A 22,441-nucleotide genomic window follows, 5' to 3' on the forward strand; every position below is an offset into this window, starting at 1 on the left:
GTTTGCCTTGAATTTTCAAACTACAAAAATAAATGTCTATAAAGTAAGTGAGTGTGGTTTGCTAACACACTTAGAATAATATGTCAGGGGCACCTGGGTGGCTCAGTCAGTTGAGTGTCCGACCCTTGATTTCAGCTCAGGTCATGATCCCAGTGTTGTGGGACTGAGCTCCATGTCGAGCTTAAACTCCTGCTTACGATATTCTCTCTCTCTCTCTCTCTGCCCCTTGCTCACTTGAGCCCTCTCTCTCCAAAAAACAACACACACACACACACAAAAATCTCTCTCTCTAAAAAAAGAAGAGTATCTGTCAAGGAGTAAACTCTATGTTAAATTTGTTAAACACACAAATCAGCAATGTTTATAAGCTGGGAAGTTTTAATTCTTGAGTTACACGATCATATGGTAATGGCTTTAGCAAAGCTTTAAATAAAATGCTGCTTAAGTATCAAGAAGAGGCAACTCAGGGAAGTTTCAGGGAAGGCTTCCTTGTCCTTTGAGGTTGACAGATGAATTAAAGTTTAGGCAGAAAATGAGATTCCATACAAAAGAGAGAACAGCATGTTCAAAGTCATGGAACGTAAAAGGAAAAATTTTACAAGTATCACTGAAGGTGGCAGTTGAGATAAAACCAGTGCTATTGCAAGTGAAGGTGGAATTTTTTAAATGTTAATTTTCTTAATAGTAATTTAAAATTTGGTGTCATTTCCTGTACTTGCTGTTCTGAGTGCTTAAGATTCATGTTGTTTCATGGCAGATGTTTTAAAAGACCTATTTTGACACACACCCGCCCCCCATTCATATGAAGAAATGAAACACAAAGAGGCTCATAATGACGTATCTCAGATTCTTACTGCTCAGAGGCAGAGCTGGAACTGAAACCCAAATCCAGGGTTCTCTCCACTATTGCCAGCAGAGTTTCACCAGGTCTCCTCACCCGCCTTCAGCTTCAGAGATAGAAGACTAGGGAAAATGGTGTAGTTACTTTTGTAAAGACTAAACACCTCCTGCATTAAGTACTACCTTGTCTTTTCCAAGTACCTTCGTGAGCACCATCTCCAGATGCGGTTACCACGTGTCTCCTCTGCCACACATCTTATTTTTCTTGAACAAGAGCACTTTTGTTCTGGTTCCAACAGCTTCTCTCACACTGTTCTCTAATAAAGACAGGCTGCAATAATAATCCCAAGTCCTGACCAAAAGCGATCACAACTACATTGGAAACAGATACACTATGAATGCAGGAACACTATATTTATTAGGTCAATAATTCATTTTTAGCAATACAAGTACAGAATATATCACAATGCTGGTTACAAACATACTTAGTATGGTTCAATGGTTACACATAATGGTGGGCACTACAAGTTTGTGTTAAGGATGATATGAAAGGTCATTCTGACACAATGAAGAATCGTCTTAAAAAAATCTATCAATGACCCTAGATATTTCTATAGAAATTACTGTGGCACTATTCGTGGGGATTTTCATGTAAAGAATTGTTAGTAATTTGTTTCATTAAGAGCTTTTGAGTCTACTAACCTAAAATCCCCTGTTGCTTAATAAAGTATAAAAATAGTACTGACTTGGTAATATTTAATAAAATGTAGCATTCATTCACATCATAAAAGTAGAACTAAATTGAAAAGTTTTAGTTACCATGGCAACATATCTTTCCATAAAAGGAATATACAGAAATGAGTAATGTTACACAAATGGTACCTGCAACAGTTATTTAGTGATCCAACACTTAATTTGTGCACCACAAACCAGGTTTTCTAGATATCTATATATAGCATATATTTTTAATCTTAAATTTTACTTTTGAAAAAAATGTGCACTTCAACAAACTCACTAAGGCCACTCATGCTATAGATACCTAGGATTGCAATTAAAGAATAGTGTTATTTAATAAATCCTAAAGCACATTCCTTCAGATCACCAACAGGGTAAAACCAGTTTTCTGCCTAACACATTCCTGAGATTTGTGGACAATACAACTACTAGTGTTCAAGCTGGATAGTAATCCAAGTGTCAGATTAAAAAATTTTCTTTTTCCTAGCAAGAACTGAGGTCCTCCAAAGCCAAGAGGTGAAATATATACATTAATTTTTAAAGCAAAAATAAAACTCTTAAAAAAGTCTATACTTATATAAATAAGTATTTTTCCAGTAGTAACTTTGCCATCCAGGAAAGGAAGAGTTTGCAAGCAGCAAGGCTACAAATTCTGGGGAGAAAAATAAAGACCAAGTGGCAGTTAAGAATACCTGCTACTAAGCAAACCGTTGTTTCAATTCATAAAGTACGGCCACAAGCTTCAATTGTGTTTCAGGTGTGTTTACTGTTCAGCATTCTGTTTGCACGTAAGGAGCTACCAAATGGCACTCCCATTTATGTATAAGATTGCAGCCTATGTACTTAATTTTCACAACATTATGAATTCTTCCCAAACAGGCTGGGAACAAAGGCCTTTGTCAAATCCTTTATTTTCACTAATGAGCGCATACTGCACAAGGGTTACTACAGAGCAATGGTGAGTTTGTTTTTAACCAAGCAGAGACAGAGCTTTGATGACAATAGAGGTCCTACAGCTTTGGGCAAAGTCAGCTTTGGGAACCCTTAAATATGGTGTTCTAAAAAACCCAATCAGTTCTATTACACTGGATGCTGGAGTGACTGACAATCTGTAGCACATGAGTATTTGTAGAGCCCCCTGATGCACCCAACTTGAATAGCACCAAACTTTAGGAAAAAGACTGGGTAAGAGGAAAGAAATGAAAGTCAGGAAGAATGAGACCAAAGGCCCTTTATTATTTTGCTGAACTTTCAGAAATATCTTTAGGTTGGTTTAGGCTTCCTTACACCTAACCCCACCCTATGTGAAAAGCTTGTGCAAGCTATTGGTTATTGTGAGGTAAATTTTATTCTTTTCTTTCTTTGAGATTCTTTTTAACCCCATAAATCATGGTGACATTCACCTCTCTAATTTACCCTAAACATCCCTAGGAAAAGGATAAATCCCACACTTAAAATCATAAGGGTATTATTCATTAGAACCAGAATTAATAACATATTGTTAGATCATTAACAGAAACTGGCAATCTCTTTTCTCAACCTACAGTGTTTGCATTAAATCAAAGAGATTTACAGAACACTACATTAAAGCAGTGGTAATAAAGGGAAACTACCAATGGTTTTTAGAAAAACTGGCTGCCACTTAACATTATCACCCTGTGATCTTAGGCTTCTAAATATCATGTTGCTTTATAGCTCAAACTGAATTAAGAGAGGATGAGGCCTTAAGTCATTTGCTTGATTTTATCATAGGAAATGTTGTATGTGCACAAAACCAAAAAATACAGATTACAAAAAAAAAAAAAAAAAAAAAAAAAACTTCGTATGGAAACGTGAGTTTCAAAATATTTATTGAAAAACAATTTACCATGACATTCCTATACCACAAACATACCACAGGACTCTAAATAACCAACAAAAGTATACAAAGCCTATCCTGAAAATATCTTTGGAGGTATTAAATATATAGGCCCATGAGGATAGAGCTGAGTAACTTAAAAAATGTTAGTCCTTGGTCACAGACTATTTGGTAATTAACAAAGAGGTGCCTCTTGGCATTAGACTGCAATGAGCTGGGAGGGGAGATGCAGGTGTGCCAATGTACTCCTTTTAAAATTAAAAAGAAACTAATTCAATTTGAGGAATAAACTCAGGTTTTGAAATCATAGTTATAATCCCAGGGTCCAGGCTTGTTTCATCTCTTTACGTACCTCCCCCAGTCAATTCCCTCCTGGGGTGTTAAAAACACTGGCTCATAACTAACAAGACTGCAAATAATAGTTTTAAACAAGATTAGATTTGCGAAGTTCAAAAGTGTTTAAAATCAAATTGATCTGAAATCTCTAATTAATTTTTCTGTACTCAATGTGGCAGACAGTTTAGATTTCTTCCTCCCTCCAACCCCAACGTGCATGTTAAAAGAAAACCAAAATTCAACACACATTCACTCACCCACAGACTACTCCAAGCATTAGCCAAGAGCAACATCTCTAACAGCCAAGTCATGAACCCCTGAAAATAGGGGGGAAAACCCTGATTCTTAACTATAGAGGCACCCAATAGGCCACTATAATAAGAACTGAGGTAACAGCAAAAGACCTTTTGTTTCTTGAATTGCTACATGTTACAACTTCCCAAATTTGAATATTAATTACCTCAACATTAAATAACCCGACTGGGTTAAAATTTAAAAAATCAAAACCCAGTAAAAGGAAGACAAGTTAGTGAAATAGATATATAATTAGGGGATCTTTGTATTTGACTCTTGAAGTTCAAATAAAACGACCCAGTTGTACTATTATTACCATAAAAACAAAGGATCTCAGAAGAATTGCTTCTTTTGGGCATTCATTTTTCCATGAATCCCCACAAACCACATAGTAACCTAAAAGTCCCTCCCAAACATGAGCTATTATTTCATGACTCTTAGCCAATATACTTGTTAATTGCACTGATTATTAGGGTAACATTTAAAATGAGGGGGTTGGTTGCGGCAGATATTTATAGACTTGCTTATGGCACTGCCATCTGTGCACACTGACTAAAGATATGCCACTGAAATTGCCAAATTTCTCAAGTTTGGTGTCTAATTACATGAATATAAGTTTTGCATTATTACTTTTCATCATATATCTAAATGAAACATTCTACTGATAAAAGTATATGCAGGGGCTAAAATAATAACCTAAAGCCTCTGGTCCAAATAACCCCTTTCTAGATTAGGCTGGTCCATTTTAGGTCCTCCTGGTCCTGTCAGCAAATGCTATCAGAGCATCTTGCATTGTTGTACCAAAAAACCCCAACACAACCAAAGGGTTAGTAAAAGTGCTGGTCTGTCAGCTTTTCTATGATTTACAGATCAACACTGGTCCAGTTCAGATGAATCTGACAGTCCTTCCCGTAAGAGAGCTCTGGAGTGGTTGTATCCACTTCCGTGGGTAAGGTGGCCAAACCTAAGTCAGGATGTCCCTCTTCTATCAGCACTGTGTTAACTTTTCCATACTGCATATAAAGATTTTCCCCATAAAATTTCTTTACAATACAGTATTGAATACCTCCACAAGGAAGAATTATATGTTAAAAAGTTGTTAAAATCATCCTTACGTAATAAGAATGCAACTCTTTTAAACTCTTAAATAGTTTTATTTAGGGGTTCTTTTCAGGCTTTCTGCAAAATGAATTATTTTTTTAAATGAAAAAAAAAAAAAAACAACAAAAAGATTTCCTGTTGTTTGTTCTACTAGGTTGAAAATATGGGCCAGACTACTTATACATGCGGTACATGCTGAATATAACTGAATATATGCTTATTCCTACGGACACTCTGCAAGATAGGGATCACCCAAATAGGGTCAATGGACTGGACCAGTGTTTCAATGCAAATTCCAGCCCCAAAAAACAACATGGTTTTGATTTCACAGTATGAATTCCCTGGAATCTGGGAAAAGGTAAATTAGTTAACTGAGGTACTCCCTCAGCAGCTCGGTCCCTCCACATTCTGAGAAATCAAGAAGGACTGTACCACTTCTTCAGTGGACTGGGGGCTGGTGTTGACGTCTTCAAGAGCATCGGTCACCGAATACTGACGATCTCGCAACCGGTTCCAGTTAGACAGAACGTTGTGATATTCAAACACTTTCTCATAATTCCCAATGGAGTTGTAAAGTTTAATGAGACCTCGGTAGTCATATTCTAGTCCACTGTAGCCTTCACCAAACAGTTTCTTCCCTGAAAGTAACACACACACACACACACACACACACAAAGAAAGAAAGAAAGAAAGCTCAAATAATGAAGCAACAAGAGGTTCTTAAAGACAACACAAGTTCAATTCTTTAAATAGGATGGCTTGGTTTTATTTCCTAGGATAAATGAGAAACTAATGAGATTGCGTACCCACAGACAAGATAAATATATTCAATTACATTAGAATTAAGAACTTCTGTTCTTTGAAAGGCACCATTTAGAAACAAGCAACAGAGTGAAAGTATCTACCTGCAACACATATAACCAACAAAGGGCTTGCTGCATCCATAGTATATAAAGATCTTCTATAAACCAATAAGGAATGATAGGCAATTCAATATAAAAATAGGGAAGAATTTTTTTTAAGTAATCACTACCCCCAGTATGGGGCTCAAACTCATGCTCTACTGACTGAACCAGCCAAGTGCCCCAAAACAGGGAAGAATTTTAACAGGCACCTTAGATGATGGCCACAGTATCTTATTTTGTAAAAGGCCTGAAAATGGAAACCAAATGTTCTGAATATCCATTAACAGCAGAATGGATAAATAATGATATACTAATCCAATAAAATATAGTGCTAGAAATTAATAAACAACAGTGATATGGAACAACACAGATGTATTTCACAATTCACGTTCACCAAAAGAAACCAGACATATAAAAATATACATTGTATGATTCTATTTTATCAAAAACAGGTAAACCTGATCTATGATGTTAAAAGTCAGGAAAAGGGAGGCGGAGGGAGCAGTAACTACACAAATAGTTTAGAATTACTGCTTTTGCCTATCCTTGATACTCTGCCTAAACTGTCATACTTCTTGCTACTGGCTTCAACGTCAATAAATCATCTTTAGCAAATGTTTCAGATGAGTTTTGAGTGGTTTCTGGATATCCTTAGCAGCTCTAAACTCATTGAAGTCTTAGTAATTACACTTCCCTACACAACATATGGGACATGTTGATATGTTGATTTCTAATCAGTTGACTAACAAAATTTTAAAATAACATACCAATCGCTATAGAGCGCAAATAAAGTTTCTCAGCATTTTCATACTGATTCATGTCATAATTGTATAAAGAAGCCAGATGTCCCACGGAAAGGGCTACTTCATAATCTTCTTGACCAAGAAGTTGCTCTTTAATCTGAATTGCTTTGATGTGCATTTCTTCAGCTTCCTGAAAAAAAATGAAGCTGTATTAGCATTAGATTATATTCTTTCTTATGTTAACAATTCTTACCCAACAAGCAAGATTCTTCTAAATGCCAAAAACATGGATGGCATAACATAATCAGATCAGAAACCATACTATGTTAATCCAAAAGTCGCCTATGCGCAGCATTACTACTTTGGGAAGTTACACACTTAGTTGATGACAGTAATAGTGTCCTATGCCAAAAATGATGAGAAAACTTGTCCTGGTAATAAAAAATTATTAGAAGAAATTAACATTAAAACCTTTTAAAATGAAAATTATTTGTTAACATGATCCCAAATTTAATTGAACCTTGTTAAGAAACCCCATACTATAGTACGTTCATTCACATAGGCATACACTTGATTAAGAATTTATACCCCAAAATTCTAAAAGAGAATTCAGTAAATTTTTATCATTACAATTAATAACACCTTAGTATCTGACATTCCCTGTATACCAGCCTGATGCCCCGCTGTTAGCTATATAGTCTATAGTTATATAGTCTATATAGTTAGCTATATACTCTATAACTATGGACTATATAATTATAGTCTAACTATAATAACCATAATAGCCTTTATGGTTTTTGATGTATTCTTATTTTTCCAGGGTCTGGATTTTGAATTTTGTTTATATTTGGACTCTGTTGTTTTACACTAGCTATCTTCTCAATTTTTTCATGGAATAAGGTAGGAGTAAAATAAATGTACACTCTGTTATTTTTAAAAATTGTTTAAAGTTTATTCATTTTTGACAGAGACAGAGGGTGAGTGAGGGAGGGGCAGAGAGAGAGGGACACACCCTGAAGCAGGCTCCAGGCTCCAAGCTGTCAGCACAGAGCCTGACACAGGACTCGAACTCACGAGCCATGAGATCATGACCTGAGCCGAAGTAGGATGCTTAATTGACTGAGCCACCCAGGCACCCCAATAAATGTACACTTAAATAGTTAAGATTACTGATGATGTATTATTTAAGACTTGTTATTTAAGACTGGACTTTATTACCTAAAATTATTTAGTAAGAGAAAAATGTAGTAAAACAGGCTTTTACCTTAAATTTTCTCATTGACTGGTAAAGTCTTCCAAGGTTTCCATAGTGTTTTGCAGTCTGTACATTAAATTCCCCAAAAGCTTTTTTAGCTAGTTGGAGTGAAGACAGGTGCAAATCATGAGCTTCTTGAAGCAGCCTCTGTTCAGTTTCTTTATTATGACAGTCAATTGCAATCTCCTCTAAAATAAGAGCTGATTAAGAAAGCAATAAAATTAGCATAAATAAAACCATCAAAGCTAATCAGAGCATATAATTTAAAATTAAATTCAACAAATGTTTGTGGTTATGGTTTAGAACTGGTAAAGATGAAAATATTCCACTTTAATGAAAAAATATACTTTGGGGAGAGTCATTCTACTTCGGATAGTATAATGAACTTCGAATTTAAAAACAATGGTACACATCAAATATTTTGCAGAATTAATTTCTGCTTTACTAGAGTGTTATATTTTGCCAATGTGAATTTCTTATGTAAAGCAATCCAAGACAAGGAGGAAAAGGCAAAATTTTTAAAGTTATGAAACTGTGTCAAGGAGTACCTAAGTACCATTGAACATTTTGAAGCCAAACTTTATAAAATATAACCTTTAACCAAATACAACAGAAAGAACTGGTTTCCTCCTACTCATTTGACCAACTAAATCAGGCAAGAAGACAGTGCAATTTCAAAGTCACATACAAGACTTTCAAATTCCACTTAAAGTCTTAAAAATACATATTCTTTTACGAGGTGATTTTATTTCTAGGAAAATTGTCCATATGCACAAAAGTAAAAGAAGTTTAGTTCATTATAGCATTAAAAAAATTTTTTTAATGTTTATTTTTGAAAGAGAGAGAGAGAGAGAAACAGTGTATGAGCAGGGAAGGGGCAAAGAGAGAGGGAGACACAGAATCTGAAGCAGGCTCCAGGCTCTGAGTTGTCAGCACAGAGCCCAAAGTGGGGCTCGAACTCATGAGCCGTGAGATTATGACCAAGCCAAAGTCAGATGCTTAATTGACTGAGCCACCCGGGCACCCCCATTATAGCACTTTTAAAGAACAAAAGGTTAAAAACAATATAAAGGACAAATAATAGAGGTGAGGTTAAAAACATTAGAAAAGGATATATATCCGCATGTACTGCAATGAAAACATGTTCACAATGTATAAAGTGAAAAAAGCAAAATACAACTAAAAAAGTTCATTCATTTCATAATTTGGGGAAAAACAGTATAAAAAATATTCACCAAAATGCTGAATCTGGAAAGATTCAGAAGATTCAGAAATTTAACCTTAACCAAATATAACCTTTAACTTAATTTATTATTTTTATTTTTTCTCTAACTTTTAATTTTTACGTTAAATATGTATTACTTGTGCTTCTTAAAAATGCAAACCTAGAGAGAAAAAAGAACCAGTTCCAGAATTAAGGTAAAAACTTCTCCAATATGCATGGCATTACACTAGTGGCCCAATCATGCTGGCAAAATAAATGCTTTCAATGAAAGGGCTTTGGTGGTGATTAGAAGAAAAGTGAAAATAAGAAGAGAAGAAAGTCAGGGCACCTGGGGGGACTCAGTCGGTTAAGCACCCAACTTATGCTCAGGTCATGATCTCATGGCTTGTGAGTTCAAGCCCTCATCAGGCTCTGTGCTGACAGCTCAGAGCCTGGCGCCTGCTTTGGATTCTGTCTCCCTCTCTCTCTATGCCCCTTCCCCGCTCACACTGTGTCTCTCTCTCTAAAATAAATCAACATTAAAACAAATTTTTAAAAAAAGAAGAGAAGAAAGTGGTATTTAGTAACAGTCCTGCAACATTAAGGGTAACCTGATATAAAGCTGCGTTTCAAAATCCTGCACTATAAAGTTGAAGGTATGTAAAAACTCATCTATAGTCTGCTATCCATGTTACTGTGCAATAATAATGTGCTATTCTTTCATCCTCCTCTCAAAAGAAATGAATGAATGAAGGCATGACAGAGAGGAAAAGGAGGAAGGGAGGGAGGAAGAAAGAAAAAAGAGACAAAAGATATTCTGGCTTATTAAAAATACTATATGACAGAAGTTAACCTTTTTACTATGAACTACTGGAGATTCTTAAGTAGAGCTGCAGGCAGATACATTAAATCAGTGAGTGACCTGGCTATCTTAGTAATATGTAGATATAGTCTAATCCTATGCTACTACCCAAGGAAACAAATAGTCTTAACATATACCATATATCATTAAAAAATTATGAGACTAGACATATATTACAACTGACAGCAAAACAAATCTAGAAATATATATATATATACACACACATATATTGGAGACTAATTGTAAAGGGTACCTTTCACCCTCTTTGAAGAAGCCAAAAGAAGATGATCTTCAGGTAGAATGTGGGTAATGATACCAATAGCTCTTTCTGCATGAAATCTGCAATACAGACAGATATATTCTGGCATTTTTTAGTTACAAATAATTAAAGCATTTTTTAAAAAATCACAATTTATAATGTAATACCGATGAAATTTCTAAAACTATCTGTGGTAAAGGGTGCTGGTTTTTGTTTTTTAAATTTCCAATCTGTTGTGGACTGAACTTTTGGCATCCAACAGATTTCCATCTCCCACAGAATAAACTGTGAAACTGTTATTGCAGCCTACAAGTCTCAACATGATCTTTCACTGGGGCTGCTTCTCCAACCTCATCTACATTCTCAGAAACAGCCCTCTCCTTGCCCTCCAAACACAAAGGCATCGCAGTTTTCTGAACATGCAAAAGCATACTCTCACCTAAGATTCTTGCACTTGCTTTACCGTCTCTACAGAATACTCTGCCCCTGAATATCCATCCATGGCTTACACTTCAATGAAAAGCCTTTCCAGACAAGCCTATACAAAAGTCCCTAAAAAATGTACTATAGTTCTTTACTCTTAGTTTATTTTATTCTTCTTCACATAGCAAGCATTCTCATCTGATGTGTTTGGTTGTTTGTTTATGGCCCCTCTCACCAAACAGAAGGTAAGCTATCTGCCTATTTTATCTACCAGTTCCTCTCAAATAACTCCAAGTCTTCTATCCCCATCTGCCAGGTAATTATTAATTTTCTCATATCTGTCTTCCAATTCACTAATGGTCACTTTTGTTGTGTCCAATGTGCTGTTTAACTTGTCTACTGAGGTCACTTTTGTTGTGTCCAATGTGCTGTTTAACTTGTCTACTGAGTTTTAATGTCAATGACTATGTTCTAATACTAGCTATTACATTTTATTTTTTCAAATAGCTCTTACTGAAATATGATTCATACCACACAATTCACCCATTAAAATGTACAAATTCAGTGGTTTTTAGTATATTCAGAGTTGTGCATCCATCACCACAAGCAACTTCAGAATATTTTCATGACTCTAATAAGAAACTCTGGCATGGGATGCTTGGCGGGGGGTGGGTGGGTGGGGCAGGGGGCGCCTGGGTGGTTCAGTTGGTCAAGCATCTGACTCCTGATTTCAGCTCAGGTCATATCTAATGGTTTGTGAGATCGAGCCCTGCATAGGACTGTGCACTGATAGTGTGGAGGCTACTTGGGATTCTCTCCCTCCCTCTCTCTCTCTCTCTCTCTCTCTCCCTCTCTCTGCCCCTCCCCCACTCATGTGTGGCACATGTGCATTCTCTCTCAAAATAAACATTACAAAAACAAAAACAAAAAAAGTCTCTCTTGACTTTCTTCCAACTCTATCAGCACTAGGCAACCACCAATTTACTTTCTGTCTCTTACAGATTTGCCTATTCTGGACATCTCATACAAATGGAATCATACAATATGTGGTCCTTTGTGACTGGTTTTTCAATTAGAAGAATGTTTTCAAGGTTCATCCAGGTTGTAGCATCTATCAGTTGTTTTATTTTAAAATTTGCCCTTTTTTTCACCTTTATCTACCCTCCAAAATATTACTGATTCCTTCTTTTACATCAAGGTCAGCAAATTTATTCTGTAAAGAAACAGATAATAAATATTTTATGTTGTGTGGGGCCATATACTCTGTCCCAACTTCCCAAACTCTCCTGATGTAACATGAAAGCCACAGACAATACATAAGTGAATGAGTATTGCTATATTCCAATAAAACTATTTTCCCCATAGGCCATAGTTTGCTAACCCATTTTATATATTTAATCATTTAAGAATACTTACTTTATAGTATCAACCAAAAAGTTTTATTAGCTGATACTGTTTGGGTTCTAATCCTGTTCATTATATCTGCTGGTTCCCACTAATAGAAGAAATGCTTCCCTAGTGGATTTTGAAATACATATTTTTAAAGTCTATTTATTTTGAGAGAGAGTGACAGACAGAGAATCCCAAGCAGGCTCCATGCTGTCAGCACGAAGCCTGATGCAGAGCTCAAACTCACAAACTGTGAGATCATGACCTGAGCCAAAATCAAGAGTCAGATGCTTAACTGACTGAGCCACCCAGGTGCCCCTATTTTGAAATATTTTTATGGTGAGTTCATCTTAGGTAGAGCTAGATCTATGGAAAATCTGTATGGTTTCAGTTGAGAATTAATCATTTTCGAGAGTTTTGCATTTTCTTCCAAAAGGCATCTCAGGAGAACTAGCAGTCCTAAAGTACTTTTTAAATGTTTTCCTCAGTTTGGGGGTTCCTGAATGTATGACAGTTATAAATTCTGCTATGAGGTTCCTTTTTTGTTCAACTGAGAGCCCAACCTGAGATGAACAAGTTTCCTTGCCCCCTTTCTTGTCAATGGGAATTTTTTTTTTCCCTCCCAGTCTGCCCTTTCTTTCCCTGAGGGTGCAACCTTGATCTTGGCTTCATCTGAGTGTTTCACTTCTAACTCACACCTTCATGTGGGCTAAACGCCTCTTGAATCCAGGATTGCTGTCAAACCAAGGGTACAGAAACTTCTAAGCTTTCTCATCATCCCAGGGCAGTTATGCCATAGTTCATGTCTACCCTATTGGATTTTAGTCCATGACTGGCCCTTGGGGATTTCCTCTCTCTCCTTGAAGCTCAGTTACACATTTAAAAAGATGATTGTTATATTTTATTCAGTATTTCTGCATGTTTTGAGCAAAATGTTTCTAAGTCTATCATTTAGACAGAGGCTATTGTATTATACCCAAAGAAAAATTATTAAAGCATTCAAAAGATAAGCCATATTCTGCATGAAGATATACAAGTCCCAACATTAAACCACATAAAATCTAAATGAATGGCTTATAAATTGGTACTATTTTGGATGACTTCAAAAACATTTTAGGCATCTTGTTAAGACTCCAGGAAGACAAATTTAATCCATAAAGGATTAAGAAAAACAAAATAACAGCAACAACATTTAATCTCTCACTGAAAAGGAACATGGAACTTACAGTGCATTGTCAAATTTCCCAGAGCTATACTGGTGAACATAAGAAGAATAAGCCAAGTCTTCATGAGCTGTTGCTACATGGATATTTTTGCCACCAAACACGGACTGCCGAATGTCAAGGGCTGCCTGAAAGGGTAATGAAAACACTACTATAAATCCTTAGAAAATGCTACCCAGTAATATTAAGCACCCTAGTAATTTAAATATATATTCTATGTACAATCTCATCAGTTTTGAGGCAAAAGTCCTGCTGTATTTAAATCACAAGAGAACATAAAAATCACTTATAAGGCCTGATTTTCTGAAGACTGAATCGAACTTAAAAGGCAATGGTTTCATACTAAAAATCATTCATATATCTAGGAATCATATCAGTATTTTTGTCTATGTCCTTCTTCAAAAGTGAACTATAAAATCAAGAATGCCTTGTCCAGAGTGATGGCATAACACATTTACCTGAGAATGACTAATATAAGACCTAAAAGAATTGTTATCAACTCTCGTTGCTATTACAAAGACAGGTCTAATGACTCATACCAAATCAACAATGAAGACAAGTCATTACGGGGGCAAAATGATAAATGGAAAAGTACTCTTAAATATGAGCCCACAAACTAAAAATTCTTTTCCTGGATAGTTCTCTTTAACTCTTAAAACATTTACTTTTAATCCTTCTAGATATTATTTAGTAAAATAATGTGCCATATTTGAGGAGGGGCTCAGAAAGAGTTGTTCTTAGAAAGCGGGTTATACACCACAAACAAATACAGGTCAGCAAGGCAATTCCAGTTTAAAGAAAAAAGTGCAACCATTAACATACCTGATAAATTGCAACAGACTGACAGATATTATCTACATTGAGTAAGTAGAACCCATAATCTAGCAGTGTATCAGAGTATTTTGGGTGTTTGGATCCAAAATGATCCCTATAAAAAGATATAAAACTATTAGGATATAAAGCAGGGAGAGACAATTTGAAATGGTATTTTTATTAATAATCACCTACCGTGCCAAATACACTGCATGTTTAATTAGCTGTTCTGCCTTCTTAAATTCACGTTTTACAACACAAGCCTAAGGATAAAGCAAAAGATTATTAAATAACTCTCAGTTAATTGGTGTGCTAAAATAAGTACATATTATATATTCAGACTATAAAGGTCAAAAGAAAAAAAGCATCTTCAAACATAAATAAAAGGGTTCTATTTATTAATTTCTTCCCTTCCAAGCACTTGAAAATTCTATTATAAGCAGATCTGTACATATTCTGGGAAATTACAAAATTAAAAATTTTGACAGTCATGCCCAATATAAACCTGTTATAACAAAGTTATCTTACAAAGCTGGTATACTCCCATCCTTCCAGATTACATAATAAGTAAGTGGGGGGGAGGGTTCAATATAGTATTTTCTAAGCTGCTTATTTATATCTCAGTTCTAGAGTGGCTTAAGTATCTTGTAGTTTTCCTCTGTTAATTTTAAAATGCATAGAATTTCAAGTTTTCTTATTCTTAAAATATTCTGATTCATGAAAATAGCCAATAGTTTTCAAACTCTAAATATTATCTGCATATAGAAATACAAATCTTGGGGGTGCCTGGGTGGCACAGTCGGTTAAGCGTCCGACTTCAGCCAGGTCACGATCTCGCGATCCGTGAGTTCGAGCCCCTCGTCGGGCTCTGGGCTGATGGCTCAGAGCCTGGAGCCTGTTTCGGATTCTGTGTCTCCCTCTCTCTCTGCCCCTCCCCCGTTCATGCTCTGTCTCTCTCTGTCCCAAAAATAAATAAAACGTTGAAAAAAAATTTTTTTTTAAAAAAAATAAAAAAAAAAGAAATACAAATCTTGGAATCTTGCACCTATATATATTAAGTTTATTTTGAGAGAGAGAGAGAGAGAGAGAGAGAGAGAGAGAGAGAGAAAGGATGAGCAGGGGAGGAGCAGAGAGAGAATCCCAAGTAGGTTCCGTGATGCCAGTGCAAAGCCCAGTGCGGGCTCAAACTCATGAGCCATGAGATCATGACCTAAGCCGAAACTAAGAGTTGGATACTTAACCAAATGAGCCACCTAGGCACTCCTAAATCTTGCATATATATTAAACTGTCTTAACATTAAGTGTATATTCAATGTTTTAAATTAATTAAAAATATAGTAATATCCCTCTTCTAGCTCTGATAATCTGAATAAAGTTATGCTACTTGTCTAAAATGACTTATTTAAGAAGTTTCGTAGAATCTTAGACCCTTTTAAATTACAAATTTAGGATCTTTATTCTAACTGAAATTTCCATAATTAAAATCAACCAAAATGGAATACTCAAAACTGAAAAACCTCTGGGTAGAAAGAAAATACTTGAAAAGTATGACACTGTGAGGCTGTAATACTACCACTCTAAGATTTAATACTAGGTTAGCCTTGAGGAGAAAAATGACCAAAGTCCCTACAATTGTGGCATAAGGAATTGAGGCTGCTGGAAAGGCTAAGAAAAACAAAAGCAAACTTGGGGCGCCTAGGTGGCTCAGTTAAGCATCTGACTTCAGCTTAGGTCACATCTCATGGTTTCTGAGTTCTAGCCCCATGTCCGGCTCAGTACTGACAGCGCAGAGCCAGTTTCAGATTCTTTCCACACACACACCCCACCCCTCCCCCTCTCATGCACACGCACGCAAGCGCACGTTCTCTCTCTCTCAAATAAATAAACATAAAAGAAAAAGAAAAGCAAACTCAAGTTAGGATAGCACCAAAATAATGTTTCAATCTGTATTTCAGTGAGTTGTATTATCAAAATGAATTTTTTCATGGGTTTTCTGGATATAGGTAAATTAGCTCAATTCTATACATAGGATAGTTTTAGAAACCAGTTTTCTGAAAGTGAGCATAGAAACTTAGAAAATAGACCTTGTTGGTCCATGAAGTACATAATACCTAACTTGTTAAATAACAAGTTAACTAAAACAGATTTAAAGCTTGCTAAATCTTGTAATTCATTAATAATTTTAACATTATACTCACCTTAGAAGCTTGTCTTAAAACATCCACCACAACTTTGACTGGTAAGCCCACTGTGATTTCTTTCATTGCCTCAATGCACCATTTGTAAGCCTAAAAAATATTTACAAAGAGTAAAAACTGATTAATCAAACTGACAGTATGTAATGAAATGATTGTGTATCTCTCTCCTAAGCTTTCAAGTACCTGAATAAGAACACACACAAAGTATTTACACTTAAAATTTTCTGAGACTAAGTTTTCTTGAAAGTGTAAGTTTGTTACATTTTTCTTTGAAAAACTGACAATGAAGAAATCAAGAGCATGTTCTCTCTTGCCCACAAGCCTTTGCAGATACTGCTCCCTCTGCCTTGTATACATTCTTCTCTCCTGAACTCTTAAACCCAAGTTAAGTTAACCAAGTTAGTTAAGTTAAACCCACCTAACTTGTCTTTCAAGCCCTAGATTAGGCTTCCTATACTTTCTTCTCCTAAGGCAATGCTTATTATTTTGTATCTTAACTACCTGTTTAGTTGAGTGCTTACTTTGTGAGAACTACTATTCTAAGCACTTTATGTGTATTAACACATTTAACTGACACAACAGCCCTATGAGATGCAAACTACTATGGGAAAATGAGGTGCAGAGAGGTTTAGTGCCAGGCAATGTGTTAACACCTAGGTATCTATTGGGAAATAAAACAATATGTCCTTCCTCTCCCAGTGCTTAGTGGAAGAAAATACTTCCTTTGCAAGCTTCCTTCTCCATTCCACCTAAAAGATTCAGAAGCAATTTTTATATAAAAATGAAATGTATGTGATTTAGGCCAAGAAAACCTGGTTTATAATAACCAGATGTTTTTTCAGAGTAGTAAGTTAAAATCCTTCAAACTGTAGTGGACTGTAATACTGCTTTAAAATATCTACTGCTCCTGGGGTGCCTGGGTGGCTCAGTCAGTTAAGTGTCTGACTCTTGGTTTTGACTCAGGTCATCATCTCATGGTTCATGAGTTCGAGCACTGCATCAGGCTCCGCGCTGACAGCACAGAGTCCGCCTGGGATTCTCTCTCTCCCTCTCTCTCTGTCCCTTGTCCGCTCTGTCTCTTAAAGTAAATTAAAAAAAAAAAAAAAATTAAAATATTTACAGCTCTTTGGGGAAGGATATACTTCCCTTCCACATTAAAGATGACATGGTCACGTGATTTCCTTTGGCCAATTTAAAAACTAATTAAAATATGAGAAGTGAAATGTGTGATTTCTGGGAAAAAGCTCTAGAGCAAGTAATACTTCCTCATGATGTTTTTGCCTCTGCTCTAAGGCTGGTAATGTTCTAAATAGAGGATGCTTACCACATGGTTTTGATCAAAGTGTAAACAATGTTAAGCAGAGCCACAGGCATCCCAAGACAGAATGTAGCATGAGCAAGAAAACCTTATTTTTCCATGTCATTGCTATTTTGGGGCTTATATTACCTCGGCATAGCTGAGGCCATGCTAATATCAAAATATGATGATAATTCATTAAGCTATATCCTCGATATTTGCATACTTTTCTGTAGCTATCAATGACAAACTTATCTATTTTTAAAAGAATAAGCTATCTAGGGTGCCTAGCTGGCTCAGTTGTTAGAGCATGTGACTCTTGATTTTGGGGTGGTGAGTTCAAGCCCCACACTGGGCATAGAGTTTACTTAAAAAAAAAAAACTATCAAAATCCTTCAAGATACATTTACGGCCTTAAACATTCCTCATGAATGTGCTGAGTGTTGCAAAGACCACGAATAAAAAACAGTATAAACTCTTAATCTAAATGTAGACACAAAATAACTGTCAATTAAACAGTAACTGCCTAGTAAAGAAAGTGGGAACTGATAAATAAAAGGCATTTTTGTTCCACTGAATACACTGGTGAGTCTGGACCACCAATACATTGGTAGAACTGGGTATGAAGCAAAGAATGGCAAGATATGAATCAATCTACATGACAGAAAGAAGAGTGCAGAGTTCCAGAGGACAGTATGAACAACAGGAATGAAAAGAGGAATTAGAAGTGCCTAAGATGAGTTCCTATGCAGAGATATAAAAAGATGGGGGGGGGGGGAACGCACCTGAAGAACTTTAGAAGTAGGCATTTCTTTCTCTCTTTTTTAATTTAATTTTTTAAAAACGCTTATTCATTTTTGGAGGAAGCGAGAAAGAGAGGCAGAGGGAGAGAGGCAGAGAGAGAAGGAATCACAGAATCTGAAGCAAGCCCCAGGCTCTGAGCTATCAGCACAGAGCCCGACATGGGGCTTGAACTACTCATGAACCGTGAAATCATGACCTGAGACAATGTTGGACGCTAAACCAATTGAGCCACCCAGGCGCCCCTCTTCTTTTTAAGTAAGCTTCATGCCCAGCACGCAACCCAATCAATGCCAGGCTTGCATTCATGACCCTGATATCAAGACCTGAGCTGAGGGGTGCCTGGGTGGCTCAGTTGGTTAAGCACCAGACTCCAGATTTTGGCTGAGGTCATGATCTCAGGGTTGGTGAGATGGAGCCCTCCCTGTGCATTGGGCTCTGTGCTAGGCCTGGACATGCTTGGGAGTCTCTCTCTCTGTCTCTCTGTCTCTCTCTCTCTCTCTCTGCCCCTCCCCAACTTGTGGGAGCATGCGTGCACATCACTCTCTCAAAATAAATAAACTTAAAAAAAAAAAAAAAAAAAAAAAGACCTGAGCCAAGATCATGAGTTGGATGATTAACCAAATGAGCCACCCAGGTGCTCCTTAAGGTAAGCATCTCTACTACTCAAACTGTTGTTGGAGATCTCTCTCTCACTTCCTCCTTTACTGTCATTGGAGATCTCATAAAGTCAGCTATCCACACAAAGGCCTTCTGTGAATGGGTTCTTTGTTCTTGGTGTGTGAAAATAAAAGAAAGAGGCTAAGTTCTATATTTGGGTTGAGAAGCTATGGAACAATCATTGCACACAAGGGGCAGCAAAACAATCCATCAACAGAACTAATTCAGCAGATACAGGATTCATCATCAAACGTAACCAGAAAAACATACATAACACCCCTAAGAAATTGAAGGCATGTTGGTAAAGGTTTTAGATTTTTACAGGTGGGTTTGATGTCTTCTTACATGGATATGAATAGCAGGATGATCCTAGCAGCAGGGTTGCACGTCATTGTATAATCATTCTAGAATTTTCTAGCTTTACCTCTAATTGTAATTTTCCTTTATGGAGAATATGGAATATATTAATGGGGCAAAAATCAAGATAGGAATAATTACAAAATATGAAAGTTAAATGACAGTTATGTGGCAGCATAAAATAATTATGATATCCTTCCCATAAGTAAAGCAACCAAGTAAAGGAGTTAAAAAGACATAAATCACTTCTCAACTACATATTCATTAGCACTAAAGCATTAATTTAAGAGTATAAAGACAGGAGCAAAGTTATCTTTCTCATAAGGCAGAGGAAGGAGAAAAACAATGCAATAAAGTATAATAAAACCCAGCTTCCCATTAAAATGAATGCCTTCAAGTTATGATATTTTACCCAGAGCTGCACATCCAATAAGAAACCATCTACTAAAGGTTCATTTGACAGAGCATGCCCATCAAAATAATTTAGATAGCAATATATTTGGTCAAATTAAAAACAAAAATAGGCCATAAATCATATATGTGTATGTTTAAAATACATCTCACAGAATGTTTTTTTGTCTCATTTTAAATATTCCATTACAAAAAATAAAATCAAAACAAATAATAAACATTCCATTACAAATGTGTATTGCTTTAAGTAAATCCAGTATGTAAAAATATGATTAAGACAAATATAAGATTGTATGATTTATCCTTTCAAATTTTCATTTTATTATTTATTTTCATTTTTTAAACAAACTTCATTATTTTTTTTTAAGTAATCTCTATACCCAGTATGGGGCTCAAACTTACAAACTTGAGATCAAGAGTCACATGCTTTACTGACTGAGCCAGCCAGGCACCCCCGTCCTTTTTTTTAAATCGAAGTACAGTTGGGGCGCCTGGGTGGCGCAGTCGGTTAAGTGTCCGACTTCAGCCAGGTCACGACCTCGCGGTCCGTGAGTTCAAGCCCGCGTCGGGCTCTGGGCTGATGGCTCAGAGCCTGGAGCCTGTTTCAGATTCTGTGTCTCCCTCTCTCTCTGCCCCTCCCCCGTTCATGCTCTGTCTCTCTCTGTCCCAAAAATAAATAAATGTAGAAAAAAAAAAAATTTAAAATAAATAAATAAATAAATAAATCGAAGTACAGTTGACATGCAATGTTAGAGTGGCTTCAGGATACAACACAGTGATCTGACAATTTTATACAATATGCTATGTTCACCACAATAAGTGTAGTTCCATCTGTCACCATACATTATTACAATATTACTGACTACAGTCCCTATGCTGTACTTTTCAAGCCCATGACTTATTTTGTAACTGGATATTTTGTACCTCTTAATATCCTTCACCTATTTCTCCCATCCCCTCAGCCTGTAACTATTAGTTTCTCTTTGTTTATCTGTTTGTTTTGATTTTATCCTGTTTATAGCTACCTGCTGAGCACAATGAAATGCACTTCAAAACACTCACCTCATCATAGTGACTTTTTGCAAATAGTAGTGCACACAGTTCTCCATACAGTGCAGCTTTGTTTGCTTGCTGGCCATGTTTTGAGAGTTTATCCATATATGTCTGAGCTAACTTAAACGTCTCTTCACCCAAGTGATATTTGCAGTTTCCATTTCGCACATGAAGCAACCTGCAAAACCAGAAATAACATTCCTCTATTTTTGACATTTCTAGCATGGTCCTCTCACAGATCGCTACTTAGTACCACCCAAATGAGTTAAGGAAACTAGATGTAAGAAGTACGGGGCAGCACTGGAAAATAACTATCTGGCCCAAACCATGACTGACTAAAGCACACAGAGTTGTCTCTTCCCAGAAAACTACCCATGATTAATCTCATCCAACTCTGATTCTTTTTGTTCTTTAAATATTTTGCATACTTTGTGCACTCAGAATGTGCTACATCTAACCCTTAACTCTTTTTGTTTCAAATCCAAAAGTAATGCAGTCTCATTATAAAAAAAATTGGAAAACAATGAAAAAACAAGATCAACATGAAATACTATTACCTACCATTACTTTCCATTTTGTTCTAGTTTATTTGTGCAATACTTGATTACTAACTTTATCTCATGTTGCTTCATAAATGCTCATTTTTTGGTTATCTTTCCAGTAAGGTAGGTTGACTGAAAATAGTGGTATTGTCACCTATTTCTTTTATAACCTTTATCTTCTATGGTGGAAAAACACAGTTCTTTACACAAAGTAACTGTAAAACCATGTACACTATCTAATGATATGTAAGAGTAGCAAAATGCATTAGGTCAGATTGTGGTACCAACAGACTACATACATCTGTATAGACTATGCAAGACAGAACAGTGAGGACCTGACATATATTTATGTATCTATTGTAATGCTGGCTAGAACTTTATGTGCATGTATTATGCCAATACAATCTTCTGAAAATGCTCAGCCCTGAGAGGGAACAGGGTATAAAAATCATTTGAAAGAAACCAGATATGGAGAATCTGGGAAGGATTCTTCAAGAATATAAAAAACAGATATTTAAAATTTATTTTTTCTAACTATACCAAAAATATTAACAGATCAATGACTCAGAATGAGAAACATGTAACAGTCTTCTAATCGCTATCATTTCTTTGTACAGTCAGGGAAAACAGATGGAATAACTTCAAATGAACCAAGACAACTCAGAAAGGTGGCAAACAGTATACAATGCCAGTGTGTATCCTTCCAACATTCTCCATACAGTTATCTGCTTTTAGAAAAGACTAAAACCCTCCAGCAAAATAATATACTAAGGTTAACCAAAGATTCTGAATTTTTTATAACATCAAATTCAAACTTAAAGCAGAAATAAGCAGTCATTTTCAGGCTTTCCTAGAATGGAGAATTGAATGGATTTATATTTT

General features: G+C 36.1%; 1 protein-coding gene across 1 annotated transcript in view; it reads right to left on the reverse strand.

Annotated features, from left to right (window-relative positions):
- Positions 1-1,239: 1,239 nt before the first annotated feature.
- APPBP2 (amyloid beta precursor protein binding protein 2) overlaps positions 1,240-22,441 on the reverse strand; it is a 52,769-nt gene continuing 31,567 nt past the window's right edge. Inside the window, exons 5-13 of the mRNA XM_043583861.1 lie at positions 21,027-21,195; positions 16,439-16,528; positions 14,436-14,503; positions 14,250-14,355; positions 13,431-13,555; positions 10,387-10,472; positions 8,077-8,267; positions 6,837-7,002; positions 1,240-5,802 (exon numbers count right to left, since the gene is read on the reverse strand). Of these exons, the coding sequence (XP_043439796.1) occupies positions 5,549-5,802; positions 6,837-7,002; positions 8,077-8,267; positions 10,387-10,472; positions 13,431-13,555; positions 14,250-14,355; positions 14,436-14,503; positions 16,439-16,528; positions 21,027-21,195 (1,255 nt within the window). The 3' untranslated portion in view covers positions 1,240-5,548. The remainder of the gene's footprint in view (positions 5,803-6,836; positions 7,003-8,076; positions 8,268-10,386; positions 10,473-13,430; positions 13,556-14,249; positions 14,356-14,435; positions 14,504-16,438; positions 16,529-21,026; positions 21,196-22,441) is intronic.

Source organism: Prionailurus bengalensis, chromosome E1 (assembly GCF_016509475.1).
Source record: "Prionailurus bengalensis isolate Pbe53 chromosome E1, Fcat_Pben_1.1_paternal_pri, whole genome shotgun sequence".
Classification (NCBI taxonomy): Eukaryota; Metazoa; Chordata; class Mammalia; order Carnivora; family Felidae; genus Prionailurus; species Prionailurus bengalensis.